Source organism: Labrus mixtus, chromosome 22 (assembly GCF_963584025.1).
Source record: "Labrus mixtus chromosome 22, fLabMix1.1, whole genome shotgun sequence".
Lineage (NCBI taxonomy): Eukaryota > Metazoa > Chordata > Actinopteri > Labriformes > Labridae > Labrus > Labrus mixtus.
The window spans coordinates 21,758,998-21,778,997 of NC_083633.1; the positions used below are offsets into that span (position 1 = coordinate 21,758,998).

A 20,000-nucleotide genomic window follows, 5' to 3' on the forward strand; every position below is an offset into this window, starting at 1 on the left:
TATATACATATATATACATATACATATATATATGTATATGTATACATATATATATGTATACATATGTGTGTGTATACATATATATATGTATATGTATACATATATATATATGTATACATATATATACATATACATATATATGTATATGTGTGTATACATATACATATATATATGTATACACACACATATATATGTATACATATACATATATATGTGTGTGTATACATATATATATGTATATGTATATATGTATACATATATATATGTATACATATATATGTATATGTATACATATACATATATATGTATATGTGTGTGTATACATATATATATGTATATGTATACACACATATATATATATGTATATATAAATATCCCATGTGGTTCTTTCAGCCGTGTTTGGTGTTTTTTTTCCAGGAACCTGAATGTGAGCTGGGAGCTGACGGTGTGCGATCAAAACGGACAGAAGAGCACGCTGGAGCAGAGCAGAGCGTACTTCTTTGAGTCGTCCGTGATCATCCGTTGGAGTGGAAGCTGCTTCCCCAAATACCAAAACATCAGAACCATCGAGCTGTACGGAGTCAAGAAGGACACGCAGAAGAAGCCCAAACCTGGGAAGTAAGAGACACTCGTTCCTTCTTTAACAATCGTCTCTCTCTTCCAAACCTTCACCTCCTCCTCTTCCTCATCAGGCCCAGCTGGCGCTCTCTGATCTCCACGCTCGACCTGACCACACAGTCTGGTCGATTCATCGGTACAGACCGGCTGATCACACTCGTGCATCTGACCCCCGACTTCATCATCGGCGTCTGGAGGGTGAGTGAACACTTCTCTGACGTCTTCTAAAGACGTTTTCACACACGTGCAAACCTGGGGGGGGGGGGGGGGGGTTCACGATGGTCAGGCGCCACGATGCTTGTGTCAGAGTCGGCGAGTTAGAGAGATGACGCACGGCACAGAAGCATCAGACGTCCTGCGTGTGTGAGAATATAATGTCTGCGTTCTGAATGTGTGTGCAGGGCGAGAGGAATGTGGCGTTCGTCATGGTCAGTCTGCACTTCCATCAGCTGGTGGAGAAAAGTCTGCTAGGATCTCCCGTCTGGTAAGTTCACCGCCACCCAACGGAAACAGATGTTTGTTTTGTGAGTTTTAAACATTTTTCCAAAACACACAAATACATTTTAAGGAAAAAAAGAATCATAAAGATTTACACATGCACATATAAACACATTTATAAAATAAGGGGGGAAAGTAAAATATAATAATACAAAATAAAAAAACTTTAATTACAAAATGTTGCAACATTCTTACCGTCTGTATTAAATAAAAATAACCGAATGGAGTAACATCGCCATAGATGATTTGTTAATCACAAATATTCTGCCCGAGAACAGTTTCTAAAACGACCACGATTACAGACATCGCCAACTCTTCACTAGCCGAGCTCAAAATATGTGACAGATCTTTATCCTGAAGAAAATGAATATACAGGCCCCAGATATCGTTAAATAATTCTCGTTTGTCTTTAAGTGTATATGTTATGTTTTCCACAGCCGAGCACAGCGGAAACAGATGTTTGTTTATATTTGTATTCAGAACATCGACAGAAACGTCGGCCTGCGGTCGTTTATGCAGCATCGTCTGTGAAACCAGCGTGAAGGCCGATGATGTCAGAGTGATGTAACGAGAGCTCCATCTAGTGTTCAAAACACGTCACTGCAGGTTTTAAGAACCGAGACGAGATTAAAGGAGTATTCATAAAGATTTATTCAGCTGTGAAGATATTTATGTTTATTCTGTTTCATCATTTATTTCTAATTATTTAAAAGGTCGTTATCAACGGTGTCGTTCACTCAAATCGTTGGATTTGAATATTAGTGATGATGTCATAACCATCACAGGCAGACTGACCACGAGCTACCTGAGTGTGAGACGATGGTTTAGGCCCCGTGTCCACCTGGCGCTGGCTGTGGGTTAGGGAAAAGTGCTGCACGTCCGTCCTGTCTCCATGACAACAGCCTGTTGACAACGGTTACCGCTGTATGAGCGACACCGCTCCGTTACTTTTTACTGCATGTTTTTTATTTGAGATGTTTTTAAGGGAAAGTTTTTGAAGGTTCCATCTCTTTACAAAGATCTCTGTGGTTGTCATCTTGTTTGTCCCTCCCTGCAGCCCGTACTCTCAGCCTGATGACCTCCCACCCCCGGACCCCTCGGACCCTGAGTTTGGTCTGCACGGCTTCTCTCTGCACTTTGTTCTGCACAACACCGGCACGGAGATCATGTCGGGACACTTCTGCCAGCTCTCCTGTCGCAGAGGTCACCTGACACTTGATATTAACTTTATGTGACTTGATTTACCCGTTTAACCCTCAGGCATCAGTTTCATTTACGACCCTCTGAAGTCACTGAGGACAAAAATGTCCACTTCCAAAAAACTGATATAAAAATAGAACAGATTGATATTTTTTTTCTACTTTTTTTCTGCATAAACAAATTCAGCCCTGCTCAAAACTACCAAACATTCAATAATTTTTAGGAATTTAACCCTTTAAATGCCAGTTTGATTACTTGATGTCACTGTTGTTATTTGTGGGGAAAAAAAACACAAAAATGAGTTATTTTTCATAAAACAAATATTTGGTGGCTGGGGATTTTCTTTAAATCAGTCTTGGATATGTCAAAGATTATCCAAAATATTGACTTTGATGCATTGTTAGTTTTTGTGTAGCATCAGATTTAACATGTAGTTCCCTGTTTGAACATTGGAGGGCGAAAATGTCCAATTTACAAAAACTGCTCTAAATATAGAACAGATTGATATGTTTTCTACTTTCTTTTTGCATAAATCTCTAACACAATGAGTTTAAAAGAGTAACCCTACCCAACGAGACTTTCTTACAAAAATGTGTGCCATATACACTAACACAGACAAAATGATGGCCAGATAAAGAGGAAACATGGACTACATAATGATGCATGAGGGTTAAAAGCTCAGCTGGGTTCGAAGGTCAATAATGTTGTTGTTGTCCCGTTCATCAGCTCAGATCCACCGTGGACACGTGGAGCTGAGAGTCATCAACAGGACCAACCTGTCTCAGCACCGCTCGCTGTCTGGAAACATCAAACTGCCCTGGAAGAGCCTGGAGCTGGAGGGCTCAGTGGAGGTACGACACGTGCAGTGAGACACAACATATCTACTTCCTGACTGATACAAAAACACTCAGAGTTTTTATTTTCACCTAAAGACGTGTTTAAACTAGGCCTGGGCGATAAGACGAAACATTTTATCACGATAAAAAAATGTCATATCAGTCGATATCGATAATTGTCAATAAGTTTTTCTTTCAAATGTAAAAGCTGATTTTTGTTCCAGATGGTTCATTATGGTTTAATTATTCTTTATTGTAAGAACATGACAAACTATAATTAAGCAAAACAGAAACATTTCACCTTCATAAGCTCAGTGCACGGAGCTGGAAACACTGAGAGGGAGAGAGAGTCCAGTCTGCCCATCAGAGAACAACACAGAGAGCGTGACAGATACTTTGTGTCTTATATTGAGTCATGTTAGATACAGACATGAAACTCTGGATTTCTCCACAATGAAGTCTGTCAGCGTTGTGTGCTCGTGCGTGATCACGGAGCGGTCACACTGGTCAAACAAACTGGACTTTAGGGTTGAAGCGTGCATGGGCACGGTACGGATGGCCAGTGTGACCGCGCCCTTACAAGTTAAACGCCACAGTGATCTGATCTGCGGTTAGAGGGTGAAAAGTTGGGAAAAGAAATGGGATGCACCCCGCTCTTTTTCCCCGCTCTGATGGTTCTTTTCCTGCGCTGCGTAGAACTGCTGCATCATAACGCTGACTCTGCTGGACGAGTTCCAAAAACCCTTCTGGTGTCTCAGCTCGCCCATTTGGACCACGATGGCGAAGAAGACGCTGTCCTTCGACTACAGCGGCGAGCACTTTGAGATGGAGCACCGGGAACGTGAGGGTCGGGTGAGGATGAAGCTGGTGTGGTTGAAGGAGCAGAAACAGTTCTTCCTCATCAGCCTCATCGTCTGCGTTCCTGTTTCCAAAGTCAACAAGCATTTCAGCACGGACTACTGAACGCCACGGAGGTTTGGTTTATGATTTCTACAGTTCTAAAGCGTCAACTCAAGTCTGTTTGTATTGATTTATTATATGAACGTTCTTTCAGTCTGAATGAAGAGAGGGTTATTAAGTTCCTGCTGTTGAAGCATCGTGTGGTCGTCTGAGAGGTCACTCATATTTCAAGTTAAAGAACATTTGTGTTTGTGTTACGCTGTCGTCCAGGAGAATAAATCAACACGGCGAGGGCTTTGTTCCTGAAAGATCACTATTCTGCCATCAAGTTTGAATTCCACACTAACTGCCTTTGCTAACTGTTAAAGTCAAATAAATGTTTGCTAACACTTTGAATAAGCTCACAATATTCTCAATCAACTAGCTGCTTATACACATGCTAAGTAGTAGCATAATACAAGAAGCTAGCATGCTACTAATTAGCATGCTAATAAGCAGCTAGTTGATGGAGAATATTGTGACCTTAAGCGTTAACGAAATTCTTATCTGAAAGTCTCAGAAAGTAAAACATTTTCATTTTGCTTTATTTTGAAAGAACCTTTGTACAAGCCGGTGCATTCGTTTAAGAAATGAATATTTCTTAAAGTGTATAAAATCTTTATCAGTCACAAGAATAAAAAAGTTAAAGAGGAATGATCACAAAATGATGCTGTTGTTTTTATTAAGAGGATTTTAGCCCGTGTTGCCTTTTAAAATGTACAAACACATTTAATTTGAAAGAAAAAACTCATGAAACACATAAAAGATAATTCAATATGAATGTAAATTAATCACAATACATTGATGAAAATAAAACAACATTAATCACATTTTAAAACATTAAGGAATAAAATTCTGGATATCTGATTTTCACTTTGTTTTTTTTTTCAAGTCAAGTAACAAAGGAGAAGAAACGAGCATGAACAGATGTTTACCAGAGTTTGATAAGTAATAACAATAGAGTCTCAGTCAGTGTTTCTTTTCTTCAGGAGGATTTCTTACCTTCACTTCAGAGACGGTTCTGCTGTTGACAAATCATCACAACTGTAGAAGAGTTTTCTTGCAAAGCGCATTATTTTTACTTTTTCATTTGACAGAATCAGTCGGCAGGAATTTGTATTCAAACCTTCATTCTGAGGCTGTACACGTGCGCCTGTATCACATAATCAGGTACAACTACAAAGTAAGAAAACATGAAAAAATGTTTGTAAATTAATTCCCAAAGTTGACTAATCTGTGTGCATGGACTTCTAATCTTTGGGTATGGATTCATGAGGACAGTTTTTAGAAATCCTGCCCACAGTTTACATAGACAGACTTTTTTGGTTGTATGGGAGATTCTTCAGTATACCACCATCACGTACTGCTTTACCATCCTCAGACAACAGGACAGCAGGATGTGCTGTGTCAGGATCCAGAGTCACGTCAACTGCAAACTGCTGGACCCACTTCAGCGTGGACCTTGTTCTTTTATGATTTTGGAGTTTCTAAAGTGGAGTTTGTGTCTCGAGGTGTGTAAGGAGACAGAACACAAACAAACAAACTGATAAGCTTGGCAGGATAGCTGTTGTTATTGTGCTTTATAAAGTATTTAACAAGATTAGAATGGCGTACACATTTTATTACTGTTTCCAAGAGGTTGATTTAGAAATATAAAACAGGTACCTTAGATAGTGCCTGTAGCTACTAATGCTGTTTTTTTTTGCCCTGGCAGGTCCTATTGTTTATACAAAACCAAAGCAGTTACGCATTTTCAGCACCCAAAGATCAAAAACCCTTCAGGGGCAGCTGTTTTTTGTCGCTGTGCTCACAGCCCTCTCAGTTGGAAATAGCTCAACTATTCAATGTCTCTTCCCCCTCACGACTAATCAAATTTAAGAAGGGATGAGACTTGTGATTTTCAGGTGGAGAGTTGCTGCTAATGCCAGGACAGGACATACAAAGCATAATAAAAACTCTTATAGCTTAGCAACAGTTAGCGCTGGTGAGAAGCGCTTTGAAATTTCAGTTGTGGGAGCTCCCAGAGCAATAAATAAATCTGAGTGGTGGTTGGTTAAGTTTCTGTTTCTGGGCCTGCGAGCTACAAATAAGTCCATAACCATTACCAAATAATCAGACTTTTATTTAAAGCAATCCCACAGCATTTCATAAATCATAAAATCTTACTGTACACCATTACCATCCAATCCTTTACCCTTTTTGTCTCAAGCATAAGGCTTGCAAGTGCTGCATCAGATCATTCCTGCTGATCTTTTTTAAAACCCTCATACCTTCAGGGCTTCAGGACCCTGATACTTCTCTACCATTAGATCCACTGTGTTGTGCCTTCCTGCATTTTCCAGCTTAGCCGCTGCGATGCCTGACAAGCCCTCTCCGTTGTCAACTTTATTCAAGAACCACTTGAACTCCTTGAATTCTTCTTTTAAATCTTGTAGAGTTTTAAAGAGCTCCTCTTCAAGTTTAGCCATAATAACTCCTTGCTGAAAACAGATAATGTCATTGGAGGTTGGGTTAATTCTCCTTACTCTATCTTACTTTGATACATGTTCCTGTAGCTGTATTATAAATTAAACCACAATGACTCACCTGCAAACACTGAATGTTCTGTTGTGTTACTCAGACCACGGCAAATCTATTTTAAACTCTACTGCGTGCTCATTCAGCTACTTCCTTTAGTTTCTGAAAGTACTGATGTGGAGGCTGTCTTCTCTTTTCTCTGACTCTTTCCAACTGTCTTCTGTCACAGCTTTGTTCAAGTTTCCTTATTCGACCTGTTAATGTTTGACATGTTATCTAAACTGTCTGTATTTTATTATTGTAATAAAACATTTATGACTGCTATTGTCAAGTCGAAAAAGAAACTGGCACGTAATCATGGAAAAACAGGTACAAATTCTATATTAAACAGGTTCTACAAAATGTGGAATTTGAAAATATCAATATTCCCGTTTCCATCAGGGTAGCTGTTCCAGCTTTTTGTAGCTTGTGTTACTTTTTATTAAAGTCCAGTCAAATCCATGTCTTAAGGTTCCTGGCCTCTCAGTTGTCAGAAAGCCTTTTCCCCTTTTTTAAAACTTGAAATGAATGGCTAGCCCTTTCCCATAGTGATGGTTGGGTTTATGCCAGTTGATAATGCCCACAGAGATGTGTAGTACCAGTTTATATCTTCCTTTTCTTATCATCACACTGCTAGAATGTGGGGTAAGTCAGTGTCTTGCAGTACAGAATACAGAATAGTCAGAGGCCAACTTACATAGTTCAGTCTAGCTATAGCATTTTATTAGCATGTGGTTAGACACCAGGGTTATACAAGGGTCGTACGTGCAACTACTCCTGATGCACATGTGACGTGTGGTTAGAACATGCTGTTTACTGGAACTTCATATCCTGACTCTGGTTTCAAAAAGAGTTGCTGGGCAGATAGAGACAGAACAATATGTCACACAGTATGTTTCCATTAAAGGTGGTAGGTCATTCCACGGTATCAGCAGAGGAAAAGTCAGGGATCCGGTCTCATTGCAAGCCAAAATAGAATACTAAAATCCCTTGAAATATTTTAGTTAAATGCAGTATCTTAGAAAACTGTTTGACTTGCAAGGCTTCACACAGCAAATACGACCTTCCTGGTTTGATGTATTTACCTTTTATTATCTAACATTTTGCCCTCAGCTGAACTTTAACCCCCCAAAAGTTATTTCCAGGAATGGACTGTGCTTAACATATCTCGTACCATTATGTCCCATAAGTGCTGTATTGAACTGTACTTTACATTTATCAACGCAGTACGTATGAAGAAATAAAATGTCACCATCCTTATCATCCAGCCTGAATGCTTGGTGACAGTTTCTTTATAGTGAAGGTTGTAGGTCATATCATGGAATCGACAAAGAGAAAGTCAGTGATCTGGTGTCGTCATCAGCCAAAATAGAATTCCTGAAAATCTCTTTAGTTTTGTGTAGGATTACATCTAATGGTCATTTTCTGAAAGGATTTATCTTCCAAAAACACTGCAATGTTTGATCACAATTACCTAGAGCCCAAAATGAATAACTTCATTTATATAGCACCTTTCAGGAGCAACACATCACAACGTACAAATGAAGTATGGAGCAGACAAAGAAAGGAAACATCCACATTTTTATTTGTTTCAGAACCAACAGTGCAAACGGGCACAGAGTATGTGGATTTGGGAATTATCAATAACTTTTGACCCAGTTTACTTGTGCTAACCTGGAAACCTGGAAACTCAATATCATACAGTCAAAATGTAACATACATGCTCACTATTTACAACCATTTATGACTGATAAGGATGAAATAGGCAAGCCTTGTAAATTGCAGAACCATCAGTCGGTGGATGATCTAATCAGTGTGATTTATAGGAGAAATGACAAGAGGGGCAGAGTTTATACCACAAAGATAAAGACCAGGACTGAAGAATGGGTAGAGCTTTTCAGTGAAAGAACATCCAGTAAAGGTGTGGATAATGTCTGCTGAATCTACGTCAAAAAAGGAGACCGAGCCCTTCCCATAATCCACAAACACGCCAACCTTCTTCACTTTGGATTTCACACAGAGATGGATTCCAGAAGATCGGTAATTCTGTCCATTTCTAAAACATATAGTCCAGTAGCCATTCTCGGGGCTTGCGGTGATTGATCCCTTCCTGTCGATCGACTCTTTGACGACACCTAGATCCCAAGAAGTCTTCCCTTTGACCTGAACCTCGTAATAAAATCTTCCTGAAGAGAAACTCTGCTTTCCCAAAACATTGCTGACAGAAAGAAATCTTTTTGAGCCGTCCGGCGGGTTTTGTTTTACGTCACCACAGTACACTTGCTTCCCATTGTCAGACAGAACGAGGTTGGGATGAGCTGTGTTAGGATCTAGAGACACATCTTTTGCAAACTGCTGGACCCTGTTCAGCTTCCCCTTTGCAATAAATGCGTCCTTCTGTTTTCTGAGCATTTCCTCGAGCTGGGCCACAGTGATCCCCACACTTCCTCCATATGACGGGGGAGTGATGCTGAATTCTGTCCAGTTCTTAGTGTTGGAGGCAAAGCTGTGGACAAAGTTAAGATGGTCTTTGGTGGTTGAGAGTTTCTCTACCTCAGCGCTTCTCTTTCTGAGTTCTGAGAGTTCTTGCTCCAGCTCTAGTATGAATTCCTCGGCCTCTTTCTGTGTTGTTTTCCGCTTCTCATTAATGGATTTAATGAGATTATCCAGACTCTCCTTCAAAGTCTGCAGCAACACAGCGAAAGCCTGCTCGCTGTCTGTGATTTGTCTGTCTGCAGATTTGCCACTGAGCTCTGCTGAGAGTTTGATCTCCTCGATCTTCGTCTCCCTCTCCTGGATCATCAGCTCGATTTTAGCCCCCAGCTCGGCTTTCTTCTTTTCAAGTTCGCCTTTCAGAGCAACACACTCGTGGTTCTTGAGGTCTAAAACAAACAGAAGACAAACATCTGGTTAGTCTTACATAAAGCTCCCTGTGCGATTTTATTATTCAATGTGCTAAATGCCGCTCTAACTATGGAGTCTGATTCATATTTTTTAGCCTAATCTAACGTATAAATTGTTGGTAATCTGCCAGAACCAAGTCAGGGTACTCCTATTCAGCTAAGTATTGGTTTTATATGTATTTATTCATCATATAGTTGATTTTTGGCAACGGATCAGCTTGGGAGGTTTATTTAAAACGCCTCACAGGTGTTTACATCACATAACTTACCTTTTGTTTCCGGGCTGGAGCTTTCCAAACGCTCCACCAGATCATTCCTGCTGATCTTCTCTAAAACCGCCTTGGTTAACATCTGAGCTCCAGGATCCTTATATGTCTGCGCCAACAGATCTACAGTATCCCGTCTTTCCGCCTTTTCCAACCGAGCGACAGGAATTCCTGAAAAGCCCTTCACGTTATTATCCAGCTTCAGAAACCATTTGAAATGCTCAAAGTCCTCCTCTTTCAAGTCCTGAAGGATTTTCAAAAGCTCCTCTCTCAGCTTTGCCATCGGGACTCCCTGAAAAAGAAATGTAAACAATTTAGTGGGACATTGAATGATTTATTCCATCTCATGCCACTTCACCAGCCAAAACTCTGCTTTGCTTTTTAAGGTCAAGTGAATCTGTGAGGATGTTCATGTTGGGGATTCTTTGACCCAAGTAACAAATTTCTACAAAGCAGGAGCCAAATATAATTAAACACTGACCTCCCAAACAAGCATCTAGCTTAGCATTAGGAACATTAAGTTTCATAAGTTTCTGCACTGCTGCCAACCGCAAGGCCCTGCAGTGCACAGTGAAGGCTGCTGAACGGATTATCGGTGTCCCACTCCCCTCTCTTCTGGACCTCTACGGTACCCGCCTCACCCGCAAAGCAACCAGCATTGTGCGTGACCCCACCCACCCCTCACACAGCCTCTTCAGCCTCCTGCCATCGGGGAGACGGTACCGCAGCCTGCGGGCCGGCTCCACCAGACTGGGAAACAGCTTCTTCCACCAAGCTGTCAGGAACTAACTCTCTCCCCTCTCTTCCTCCCCCCCCCTCTGCCCCCACGAACACTGGACGTTGAAACCCCCTCCCGTTTGCCACCAAGAACTCTGGAATAATAACTCTGAAGCTAACTATTCAAAAGTACACTCAGTTTAATGCACATTGCACAAGTTTACTTTTTCTTGAAATTGTATTTTATTTATTTTATTTACCATTTTGCACAATTTAGAATTTATTACTGTAAATATTATTTATCTTATTTTACCTCATTTTATTTTATCTTTTTCCCTCATTTTGGTTGTATTGCACCGCGGGACGGAGACAAACGCAATTTCGATTCCACTGTATGTCTGCCATATTTTGAAATTGACAATAAAGTTGACTTTGACTTTGACTTTGAAAAAGATTTTCACACACAAGGAGGCAGCAACGAAGAGCAGATTCAACTCCCCCTTTAAAGTTACAAACCCTTGCACATCGTGACATTGTCTCTGACTCTTTCAAAGGATTCTCAGGCCAGTTCTGACAAGTCCCATCTCACTAGAACACCTTACATTGTAAAACCAGACTAGTTTTTGAATGGGAACGAAGAATGTGTTACAAAAGCTCACTTATCCTGTTCCCTGTGTGACATCTTACCTTTTAAAGTTGTGCAGATTAAGCCACAGATACTTTGTTTTCTTCTGACTGACAGTAATACTTCCCAGGAAGCCACCAGTGTCAGATGAATCCCCAGGCCTTCCCCTTGAATCCTAAAAAACAGGAAGAATGACATCACAAGACTGACCAATGCAATTGAAGCTTTATACTTATCGAGAAATGCATGAAAGGTTATAGAAATGATATATATCACTCTGCAGGTACAAATGACTTCAGGATGTTTGACCTACAAAACTTCTTTAGGCAGGCTGAAATAATGAGGAAACAATCAAAAACACAAGCTGTGTTGCAGTTAAAACATGCATTCAGTGTACTTAGCAACAAGATTGTTAACAGGAAGTGTGCAACAGTCTCTGAAGCAATCAGCAATGAGATTTAGATCAAGACAAGCTGGAACAAAAGCATCAGAGCATTTTGCAGCTGATGACTCGAGAATTATGAGCCAGATCAGCTCCAAGATTTTATAGATTCTTCTTTCCATGCTACACCCTTCGACCAGGTTTTACAAAAAGCCTTGAAGAGGTGTAGTAGTAAATTAATCAAACTAGTATGCAGTGGAAAAAACCCCATAGAAAATTAAGTCAAGACTAAAGAGAGAAATAAATTACCCCTTCACCATGCAGCTTTTTTCACAACAACCACCCCAATAAAGCATTTATAAACACAGCTGAAACCACCCACATAGACAGTCAACATTATAAAAAGCCATGTTTACCAAACTTGGGTTGAAGACCACCAGCAGAGCTTGGAAAGTCGTCGTAAAAATCCAGCTCCAGAGACGCAAACAACTACTTTCACAACAAAGGAGGGAAGCTGCAGACTTCTTTTCCATCCACAGAAAATCATTCAAAGTCTCCAAAATCAATATCCATTCCAAAAACAGCAGATGAAGAAAGGAAGAAATCGTTTCACTGCTCTGAGATCAGGAAGTTACCCCCTGACTCTTCTAGACCCACATTCTCTCTCACAGCTGAATTCAAACGCATCACTTTCCCCGCCCACTCCATCTGCCACGCAGACGCACGCTGTCTATCCTTAACCCCCCCTCTTCCTCTGTCTTCAGTCTCTTAAAGACACATATATGATTATAATTACAGCCAAAGATTACTCAAAATGACACACTTTAAGGGCCTCGACTTCCAGGGTCTCTGTATCCTTAGGAATGTCCTTCTGTGTAAATGTTGCCTTTACAACACACAATCTTTCTGCACACAACATCCAGATTTTGAACATGTTCCCACAGTTTTAGCTCTTCTAAAGAAATCCCATCTTTGGGTCTCCGCTCTTGGAATTCTGTTGTTGATACCCAGCCAACATTTCCACACGGTCTCTTCAGGACAGGATTCTGGGGTCCATTCACATCTACAGGACAAAGGACACTCCTTTGAGGATGACAAATTGCACTTCCTGGCCAAGGAAGACCGTTTGTTTGAGAGGGGGGTTCAAGAAGCCATGTATGTTAAGGTTGAATAACCATCCCTTAACCGAGGTGGTGGTCTGAGACACCATCTTTCACCAGCCTACGATGCTGTTTTTGATTTCTCTCCCAAAACAACTGAAGCCCCAGGCCCACCTTGGATCCACAGACGACTGGGGGTCTTAACGACTCTAGCCGAAACTCGACCAGTGACTCAGCTAACGACTCTGATGTGAATCATCCTTCATCACTAGCATGCTGATGACCCACTGAGGCTGTTCAGTGGATTTGGTTGGTTCCCAGAAAACCATTCATGGAAGCAGAGGAAGAAACTGTGTGTGCCCCAGCTATGTGTGATGTCATATCTGAATCTCTGTAGATGACATTTAGCTTATTCCCTGAAACGGGTCACAGCGGATAGGGTTAGCCGTGACGAGGCCAACCATGGTCACTTCGTGTCTCCCCTCAGATCTGGATTGTTTGGCAGACTTGGTGTCTGCTCGACATTATCTGAAATGTTCCGTTCAAGATTTAGGTAGAGTCGGAAGGGTAACATGCGCTCGACTTTAGCATCATCTTTAAGGATAAATACGAAGCCTATGGGACGGTCTGACAGAACTGGCTTGGTAAGACTCTGAATCTTTCTTGTATGAAGTCAAGTTTCTTCATATTTCCTCAACACTGGGATGTTCCCATTTGGGCCTCACAAGTTTGCTGGTTGTTTGTCCAGAATGTGATAGACACTCGTAGGCTGCAGTTTCCTTTCCTATCGTTCCCTTCCTTCCTGTTCAAAGCAGTCAGTCTTACTCGTTTAAGGCTGTTGAAGCCATTTTGTATGTTTACTCATATTCATTTTCATGTTTATATATTTGAAATATAATCTCAGGTGTGGAGACTGGATGTGAGAGATGAAGGGCAAACACTTTTTCCACCGCACCGCTATGAACTTTATGTTTCTGAGTCTTTTTGTCTGAAGTTAGAGTTAAGGAATGCTGCTCTAAATAAATGGCTCATCGTGATCAAAGTCAGAGTGCGCGCTGTCTTACTGACCGCTCTTAACAAAGGCCTTTAAATAATAAACTCATCTTTTCTCCATGACCTTAAGTTTCTGTAAAAATCATTTTATAAGACACACTTTTAACAACTTTACACCGGTCGCCCAAAAAAGGAGTTTTTGTAATTCTAATTTTAAGGTTCCTAGGACAGGACTGCATTGCAATAATCCAGATGTGTGGTTAAACGGGTGAATAACTTAGTAAATCTACTTTCCCACTATAATGACACTTCTTCTGTCTGGAGAAGCTAAATGTCTTTAATAATTTAACTTTAGTTTTAAGATTGTTCTATAAACAGAACGGGCTTGACCTTCACAATCAGAAGTGTGAGTCATATGTAAACACAGAAAAAACATTCAAACACCAGCTGCACAAGTTCAGTTAGTGATCCACTAACAAGTCCTAAACCAAAAGCAGCGTCGCTCCGAACATGAAAGTGAAAATGTGACTTACCTGCTCAGAAAGTGACGCGGTGTAGAAACAAAGAACGCTGCCCTCGTGTAGCGTCTTATCTCTGCAAAGCTGTAACTGTTGGCTGACAGATGAGGAGGGAAAAGGGAGGGGACTGGAGAAGTGGAGGCTGGTGGCTGTAGTTTCCTTCAGCTGCCACTAGATGGTAGTATTGAATTATATTCATGTGAGCTGTTTCACTGAAATGTTTCATGAAGAAATGTTCAGTATGAAGAGTTGATTTAAAATCACTGACCCCATAATTAAACTACAACCATATTTACCTTCTGTTATGATTCATACAATAATAAAACATTTTATTTAAAGATAAAAACAACAAACACTACATCGATTATTAAATTAACATTAAAAACATCTTGAACACAAACTGGGAGATTTTCCAGGTATATAAAACCAAGCTGCCACCCGTCTCTCCAGGGTCGGGTACTTTTCAACTTCATAAAACAAATGAGGTGGTCACAAGGCACGAGGAGCGAATATGAAACGTCAGTAAAAGTTTCCCCTGAGGAGAACTCCTTTGGTTTCGACGCTCAAAGGCTGCTTGAATTATTTATTTACTCAAAAAGGGGAAGAAGGGGGAAACAAGAAGAAGTGCAGCAGGTGCAGGGAAAAAGAGAAGGATGCAGGAGAGGAAGGAAAGGAGGGAAGCTAAAAGGGACGCACCCCCAGTGAGAGGAAACAGGTAGAGCAGGATGGTTAACTGGCCTGAGGGTGTGTGTGTGTGTGTGTGTGTGTGTGTGTGTGTGTGTGTGTCTGCCGTCGCTCGTTGGGAAGTCTGAATCTGTCGAGGGAAGCCGGTCGAGAGCGAGACGTTCCTGAGGAGGAAAAGACAAATTAAAGAAATGGCTGTCAATAAATGGGTCAAATATCTTCTGTTCATCTTCAACCTCCTGTTCTGGGTAAGTCTGCGTTTTAAACCATCACTTGTGTTTTACTTCTGTACTTCACAGGTGAGATGTTAATATGACAGACATGTTTATGTTATCCACAGAGATTATACTTATATCCTAAATATCTTTCTGTTTTTAGTTTGTGTTTGAAGCCGCCTCGTTTGTTTCAGTGCGTTCCTTTCTCTCCGGTTGAGTTGATGCTTTTGTCTCTCAGACGTGAAGATTTAAATTCAAAAAGTGACATTTTTAACTTTAGTTTTTCTGTAAAGCAGCATCTTGTGTTTTGATGTGTTTCTTATTCTTTGCATCACTATCTGTATTCCAGCAGGTGTGTTATAACCTGCAGACTCTGGAGAACAGGTTGTGCCGGCTCTTTGTTGCCTCTCCCTTCATAAACATGAGTTCAGTTTCAGGGCGTGGCTTTGCGCCCAGCCGCTCGCATCAGCACTCGTCTGTGTTTCCTGCCTTCAGTTCTGACTTTCAAACTCCTTCAGCTCCGCACTCGTCTTTCATCGTGGTTAATCTAAACTTTCTTGCTCAACACAAACCTGACTGTCCTCGTTGAAGGTTTGCACAGATCCACACGTTCTCTTTGTTATGAAAAGGTTAAGGCGTGGTACAAACTGAAGAGCGGGTAATCCAACGGGATGTGCAGGTTTTCATCGACCCCACGACTCTGAATCTGTCCCAGGATTTTAAATGTTTTCAGTTTTGGTTGAGTCGGCAAACAGTCACCATCAAACTTTAATGCTAAGCTAGGCTACAGGAAGTGACTGAAAGTTTAACTCACCTGGAAGGTTTCACACAATGTGTGGTACTGGAGGCTAATTGACTCTCATAGCGCAATTTCATGAACTACATTAAGCTAGCGTGACCATAGTTAGTAACAGCGGCGAGCCTGAGATTGATTGACACATGAACCGACCAATCAGTGTTGAGCTTTGACTCGTGGTGCGTTCTCTTGGTTAGAACAGATTGACACATTCAGATCAGTGATGTTAGCATGGTGGAGTGTTTTGGTTGGTTGAAGCCGGGACAGGGACTGATCCAAACCGGGACAGGGACTTATCAAAACCGGGACAGGGACTGATCCAAACCGGGACTGATCAAGACCGGGACTGATCAAGACCGGGACAGGGACTGATCAAAACCGGGACTGATCAAGACCGGGACAGGGACTGATCAAAACCGGGACAGGGACTGATCAACACCGGGACAGGGACTGATCAACACCGGGACAGGGACTGATCAACACCGGGACAGGGACTGATCCAAACCAGGACATGTCAGCTGCTGTCCACAGATGGCTTCAGGTGTTGACCGGCTCCTTCTGTACGTCACCTCTCATAGAGTAGTGACTTTAAGAAGGTGAAGCTCTTCGGTAAGAGCGTTTTGATTTGGAGGAAAATAAATTTGATCCACATTTGAAACCTTCTCCTCTCTGATCTCTTGAATGTCTGAGGCTTCACCTTCAGCTCTGTCGTCCTGATGCTTTATTTCAGTCCTCTGTGTTCCCAGAAATGAAGTCAAATCGATGTTAACTTGATTGTAAGCACTCAGCGGACCGGGTGGACATGATGTGTTTGTCTTCTGTTGATGATGCAGAGGGCGGGTTGAGGTTTTATTTACTGTAGAGCTTGTTTGTTGTTGTTTTGTGGATCTGCTGGAGCTTTGTACTGCAAAGTGTTGATTCTAGTTTCCTAAATAATGTGCCCATCATGAACTCTCCAGACAAGACTCAAGAGTAGGAGTCACATATGTGAAGAGATTTGTTGACTTGTACCTCCTGGTATCTTTGTGGTTTCTGTGGCTGAACGCTCCCCCCAAACACGCAGGAAGAGAAATAACCAGCTGGTTCCAGCGGTGTCTCTGTGCATTAACGCCTGTGAGCAGAAAGCAGAGTGCTCATATACTGCATGAATTATAGATGCTGCGTTCAGGGACCCCTTTCTGCAGAGGAAATAGACGATGCAAACAGAAAGAAAACATCTTCATCAAATCACAGGTGGGCAGTAACTATAACTGCCTTAATGCATTATCTTAAAGGACCAATCAGTGAGCTGTGTAGAGAGTGAGATGATAAAGGTATCTTACTATCTGATCATTAAGGAAACATGTTGAAGTGCTGGCTTCTCTGACAACAATGCAGCAGCCAGTATGTCCTCCTTCTAACTTTAGATTCTGCTCCTGAATGCTCTGGATTTGTTTGGACCAGAGAAGGTAGGTGCTTTTAAGACCCCCCCCCCCCCACACGGCCGTTTTGGACGCCCCTCGGTTTGTCAGATATGAGAGCAGTTATCAGGCCAACAGGTGTTGCAGCGATGGAAGCGGGTCAAGAGAAGTGGTTCAGATAGAAGTGATTGTACCCGACCTAAAAAGCCTCTGCATGTTTCTAATAAGCTCCACGAGCAGAAACGTGCTCAAACTAGGATCAATATTGGAGATGCTTTTGAAAAATGGAGAGAGGTTAGAACACAGAAAGGTTTACAGACCCATGCAGAGCTGGATAAACACTGAAGCTTCAGAGTCCACCACATGGTGACCTGTGTGAGGAGGGGGGGGGAGACCACCACATGGTGACCTGTGTGAGGAGGGGGGGGGACCACCACATGGTGACCTGTGTGAGGAGGGGGGGGGGGGGGGACCACCACATGGTGACCTGTGTGAGGAGGGGGGGGAGACCACCACATGGTGACCTGTGTGAGGAGGGGGGGGGGAGACCACCACATGGTGACCTGTGTGAGGAGGGGGGGGGACCACCACATGGTGACCTGTGTGAGGAGGGGGGGGAGAGACCACCACATGGTGACCTGTGTGAGGGGGGGGGGGGGATTGCTCCTTTAACAGTTGAAGATGATTTATTGAAGTGTGTAGTCTAAAGTTTGGCAGCAGTTTGACAGTCTGTTCTCTCCTGGATGTGAGTGGGTGACCTCTGATTATAAATCTGCTCCTCTCGTTATTGAATGACTCGTGTGGTTAATGTTTCCTCTGGTGTGACGCGTCTCTCTCTGTTAATAAAGCCAGCAGCTTTGTGTCTCTGTGTTGTGATGAAGCAGGTTCAACACCTCTCCTCTAACAATCCTCATGTCCAGTCACTGAAAGGTTTCTGCTCAGCTGACGCCGCGTGAGGACCTCGACAGGTCAAAGCTAAAAAAAAAAAAAAGAACAAAGTGACCGTTCAGAAAGTAGAAAACAGAGGAGAGCCAATGAGAGGAGACTTCCTGTTTATTCTGCAGTGAAACCTTCAGGATTCAAACGCCATCTTTAATGACGTCTCATGTTTCTACCAGCACGCTTTGTGTTTGTCATTAAACGATCTAACCTCCAGAGTTTCACATGTAAAGGTGGTGTAGGCAGTGTTCATCTAATTTAGTCTCCTGATGAAAATATCTTATATTTACTCAGATATCATTCATTTGTTATTGATTTAATTCAGTCAATTAGTCACTGATTCATCATTTTAGATAGAAAATATTTTAGTCAACAAAATCAGACGCAAGCTCCAGGGGGCGGGGCTTCACGGACCTGCCGGCGAGAGGCTCCAGGGGGCGGGGCTTCACGGACCTGCAGGCGAGAGGCTCCAGGGGGCGGGGCTTCACGGACCTGCAGGCGAGAGGCTCCAGGGGGCGGGGCTTCAGCTGACGGGGTTAAACGTCTAAAGTCAAATAAAAGGAGAGCGTGTTGGAGGGTCGATGTTTCTGTGTTTGTGAGTCAGAAAGAGAAGTGAAAGAAGTTCAACACGACCACCAGATGGCGCCAGAGTCTCATCATTACCTGACTGTATCTTCTGTTTGTCTGCAGATCAGCGGCTGCATCATCCTCGCCGTCTTCATCTACCTGAAAGTGAACAAAGATGGAAACCAGGTGAGACTCGTGTTCATTCACTCGTTCACAACCCAGAGAAACACATGTTAACTATCTCTCCCTCGCTCGCCCCGTCTTCAGATCACTAATGAATCCATTCCCGGCATCGACCTGATGATCGCCATCGGAGTCATCGTCATGATTCTCGGCTTCCTCGGCTGCTGCGGAGCGATCCGAGAGAACCGCTGCATGCTACTGCTGGTGAGTGACGCTAACCCGCCTTCAGAAGTTTAGGGGCGGGGTTAACTTTAATCCTCCGTCTGTCCCCTCAGTTCTTCATCAGCCTCCTCATCATCTTCATTCTCCTGCTGGCGGCGGGTATCCTGGGCGCCGTGGGGGAGGACAAGGTGAGCTCGGTGTGACATCATCATGTCAGGTTGCTATGGGAGACTGACTGTGTGTTTGAACGTTCAGGTGAAGGACTGGATGAAGGAGCGTCTGGAGAAACTCAAACCGCTGTCAGGGCAACCTGAGAACGTGAGGAATGACCTGGAGAAACTACAGCGAGAGGTAACACACACAGAGAGACACAGAGAGACACAGAGAGACACACACAGAGAGACACAGAGAGACACACACAGAGAGACACAGAGAGACACACACAGAGAGACACAGAGAGACACAGAGAGACACACACAGAGAGACACAGAGAGACACACACAGAGAGACACAGAGAGACACACACAGAGAGACACAGAGAGACACAGAGAGACACACACAGAGAGACACAGAGAGACACAGAGAGACACAGAGAGACACACACAGAGAGACACAGAGAGACACACACACAGAGACACACACAGAGAGACACAGAGAGACACACACAGAGAGACACACACAGAGAGACACAGAGAGACACAGAGAGACACACACAGAGAGACACACACAGAGAGACACAGAGAGACACACACAGAGAGACACAGAGAGACACACAGAGAGACACACACAGAGAGACACAGAGAGACACACACAGAGAGACACAGAGAGACACAGAGAGACACACACAGAGAGACACAGAGAGACACACACAGAGAGACACACACAGAGAGACACAGAGAGACA

The 20,000-nt window shown here is 42.6% G+C and overlaps 3 protein-coding genes and 1 long non-coding RNA gene across 6 annotated transcripts in view; 2 read left to right on the forward strand and 2 right to left on the reverse strand.

The window, feature by feature from the left end:
* LOC132956209 (F-box only protein 15-like) overlaps nt 1–4,302 on the forward strand; it is a 10,842-nt gene extending 6,540 nt beyond the window's left edge. The window contains exons 5-10 of one of the 2 annotated variants that reach the window (XM_061029511.1): nt 418–618; nt 693–816; nt 1,020–1,102; nt 2,174–2,319; nt 3,048–3,167; nt 3,849–4,117. In XM_061029511.1, the coding sequence (XP_060885494.1) occupies nt 418–618; nt 693–816; nt 1,020–1,102; nt 2,174–2,319; nt 3,048–3,167; nt 3,849–3,976 (802 nt within the window). In that variant the 3' untranslated portion in view covers nt 3,977–4,117. Of the gene's footprint in view, nt 1–417; nt 619–692; nt 817–1,019; nt 1,103–2,173; nt 2,320–3,042; nt 3,168–3,848 lie in introns of both variants that reach the window. The other variant, XM_061029510.1, reaches the window with a different exon arrangement.
* Nucleotides 4,303–6,302: 2,000 nt separating this feature from the next.
* LOC132956340 (uncharacterized) lies at nt 6,303–6,970 on the reverse strand. Its single transcript, XR_009666009.1, has 2 exons — nt 6,678–6,970; nt 6,303–6,571 (listed from the first exon to the last, which is right to left on the reverse strand). It is a non-coding gene; the product is annotated as an uncharacterized LOC132956340 (long non-coding RNA).
* Nucleotides 6,971–7,348: 378 nt separating this feature from the next.
* LOC132956338 (zinc-binding protein A33-like) lies at nt 7,349–14,347 on the reverse strand. 2 transcript variants are annotated; one of them, XM_061029718.1, is made up of 4 exons: nt 14,167–14,347; nt 11,221–11,333; nt 9,820–10,108; nt 7,349–9,529 (listed from the first exon to the last, which is right to left on the reverse strand). In XM_061029718.1, exons 3-4 carry the CDS (start codon nt 10,097–10,099, stop codon nt 8,454–8,456), a joined length of 1,356 nt encoding a protein of 451 aa, XP_060885701.1. In that variant the 5' UTR covers nt 10,100–10,108; nt 11,221–11,333; nt 14,167–14,347; the 3' UTR covers nt 7,349–8,453. The 2 variants fall into 2 exon arrangements, with proteins under 2 accessions (XP_060885701.1, XP_060885700.1); XM_061029717.1 differs by lacking the exon at nt 14,167–14,347 and adding an exon at nt 11,957–12,250.
* Nucleotides 14,348–14,919: 572 nt separating this feature from the next.
* LOC132956339 (tetraspanin-8-like) overlaps nt 14,920–20,000 on the forward strand; it is a 15,006-nt gene continuing 9,925 nt past the window's right edge. The window contains exons 1-5 of the mRNA XM_061029719.1: nt 14,920–15,083; nt 18,876–18,938; nt 19,020–19,139; nt 19,211–19,285; nt 19,353–19,448. Of these exons, the coding sequence (XP_060885702.1) occupies nt 15,027–15,083; nt 18,876–18,938; nt 19,020–19,139; nt 19,211–19,285; nt 19,353–19,448 (411 nt within the window). The 5' untranslated portion in view covers nt 14,920–15,026. The remainder of the gene's footprint in view (nt 15,084–18,875; nt 18,939–19,019; nt 19,140–19,210; nt 19,286–19,352; nt 19,449–20,000) is intronic.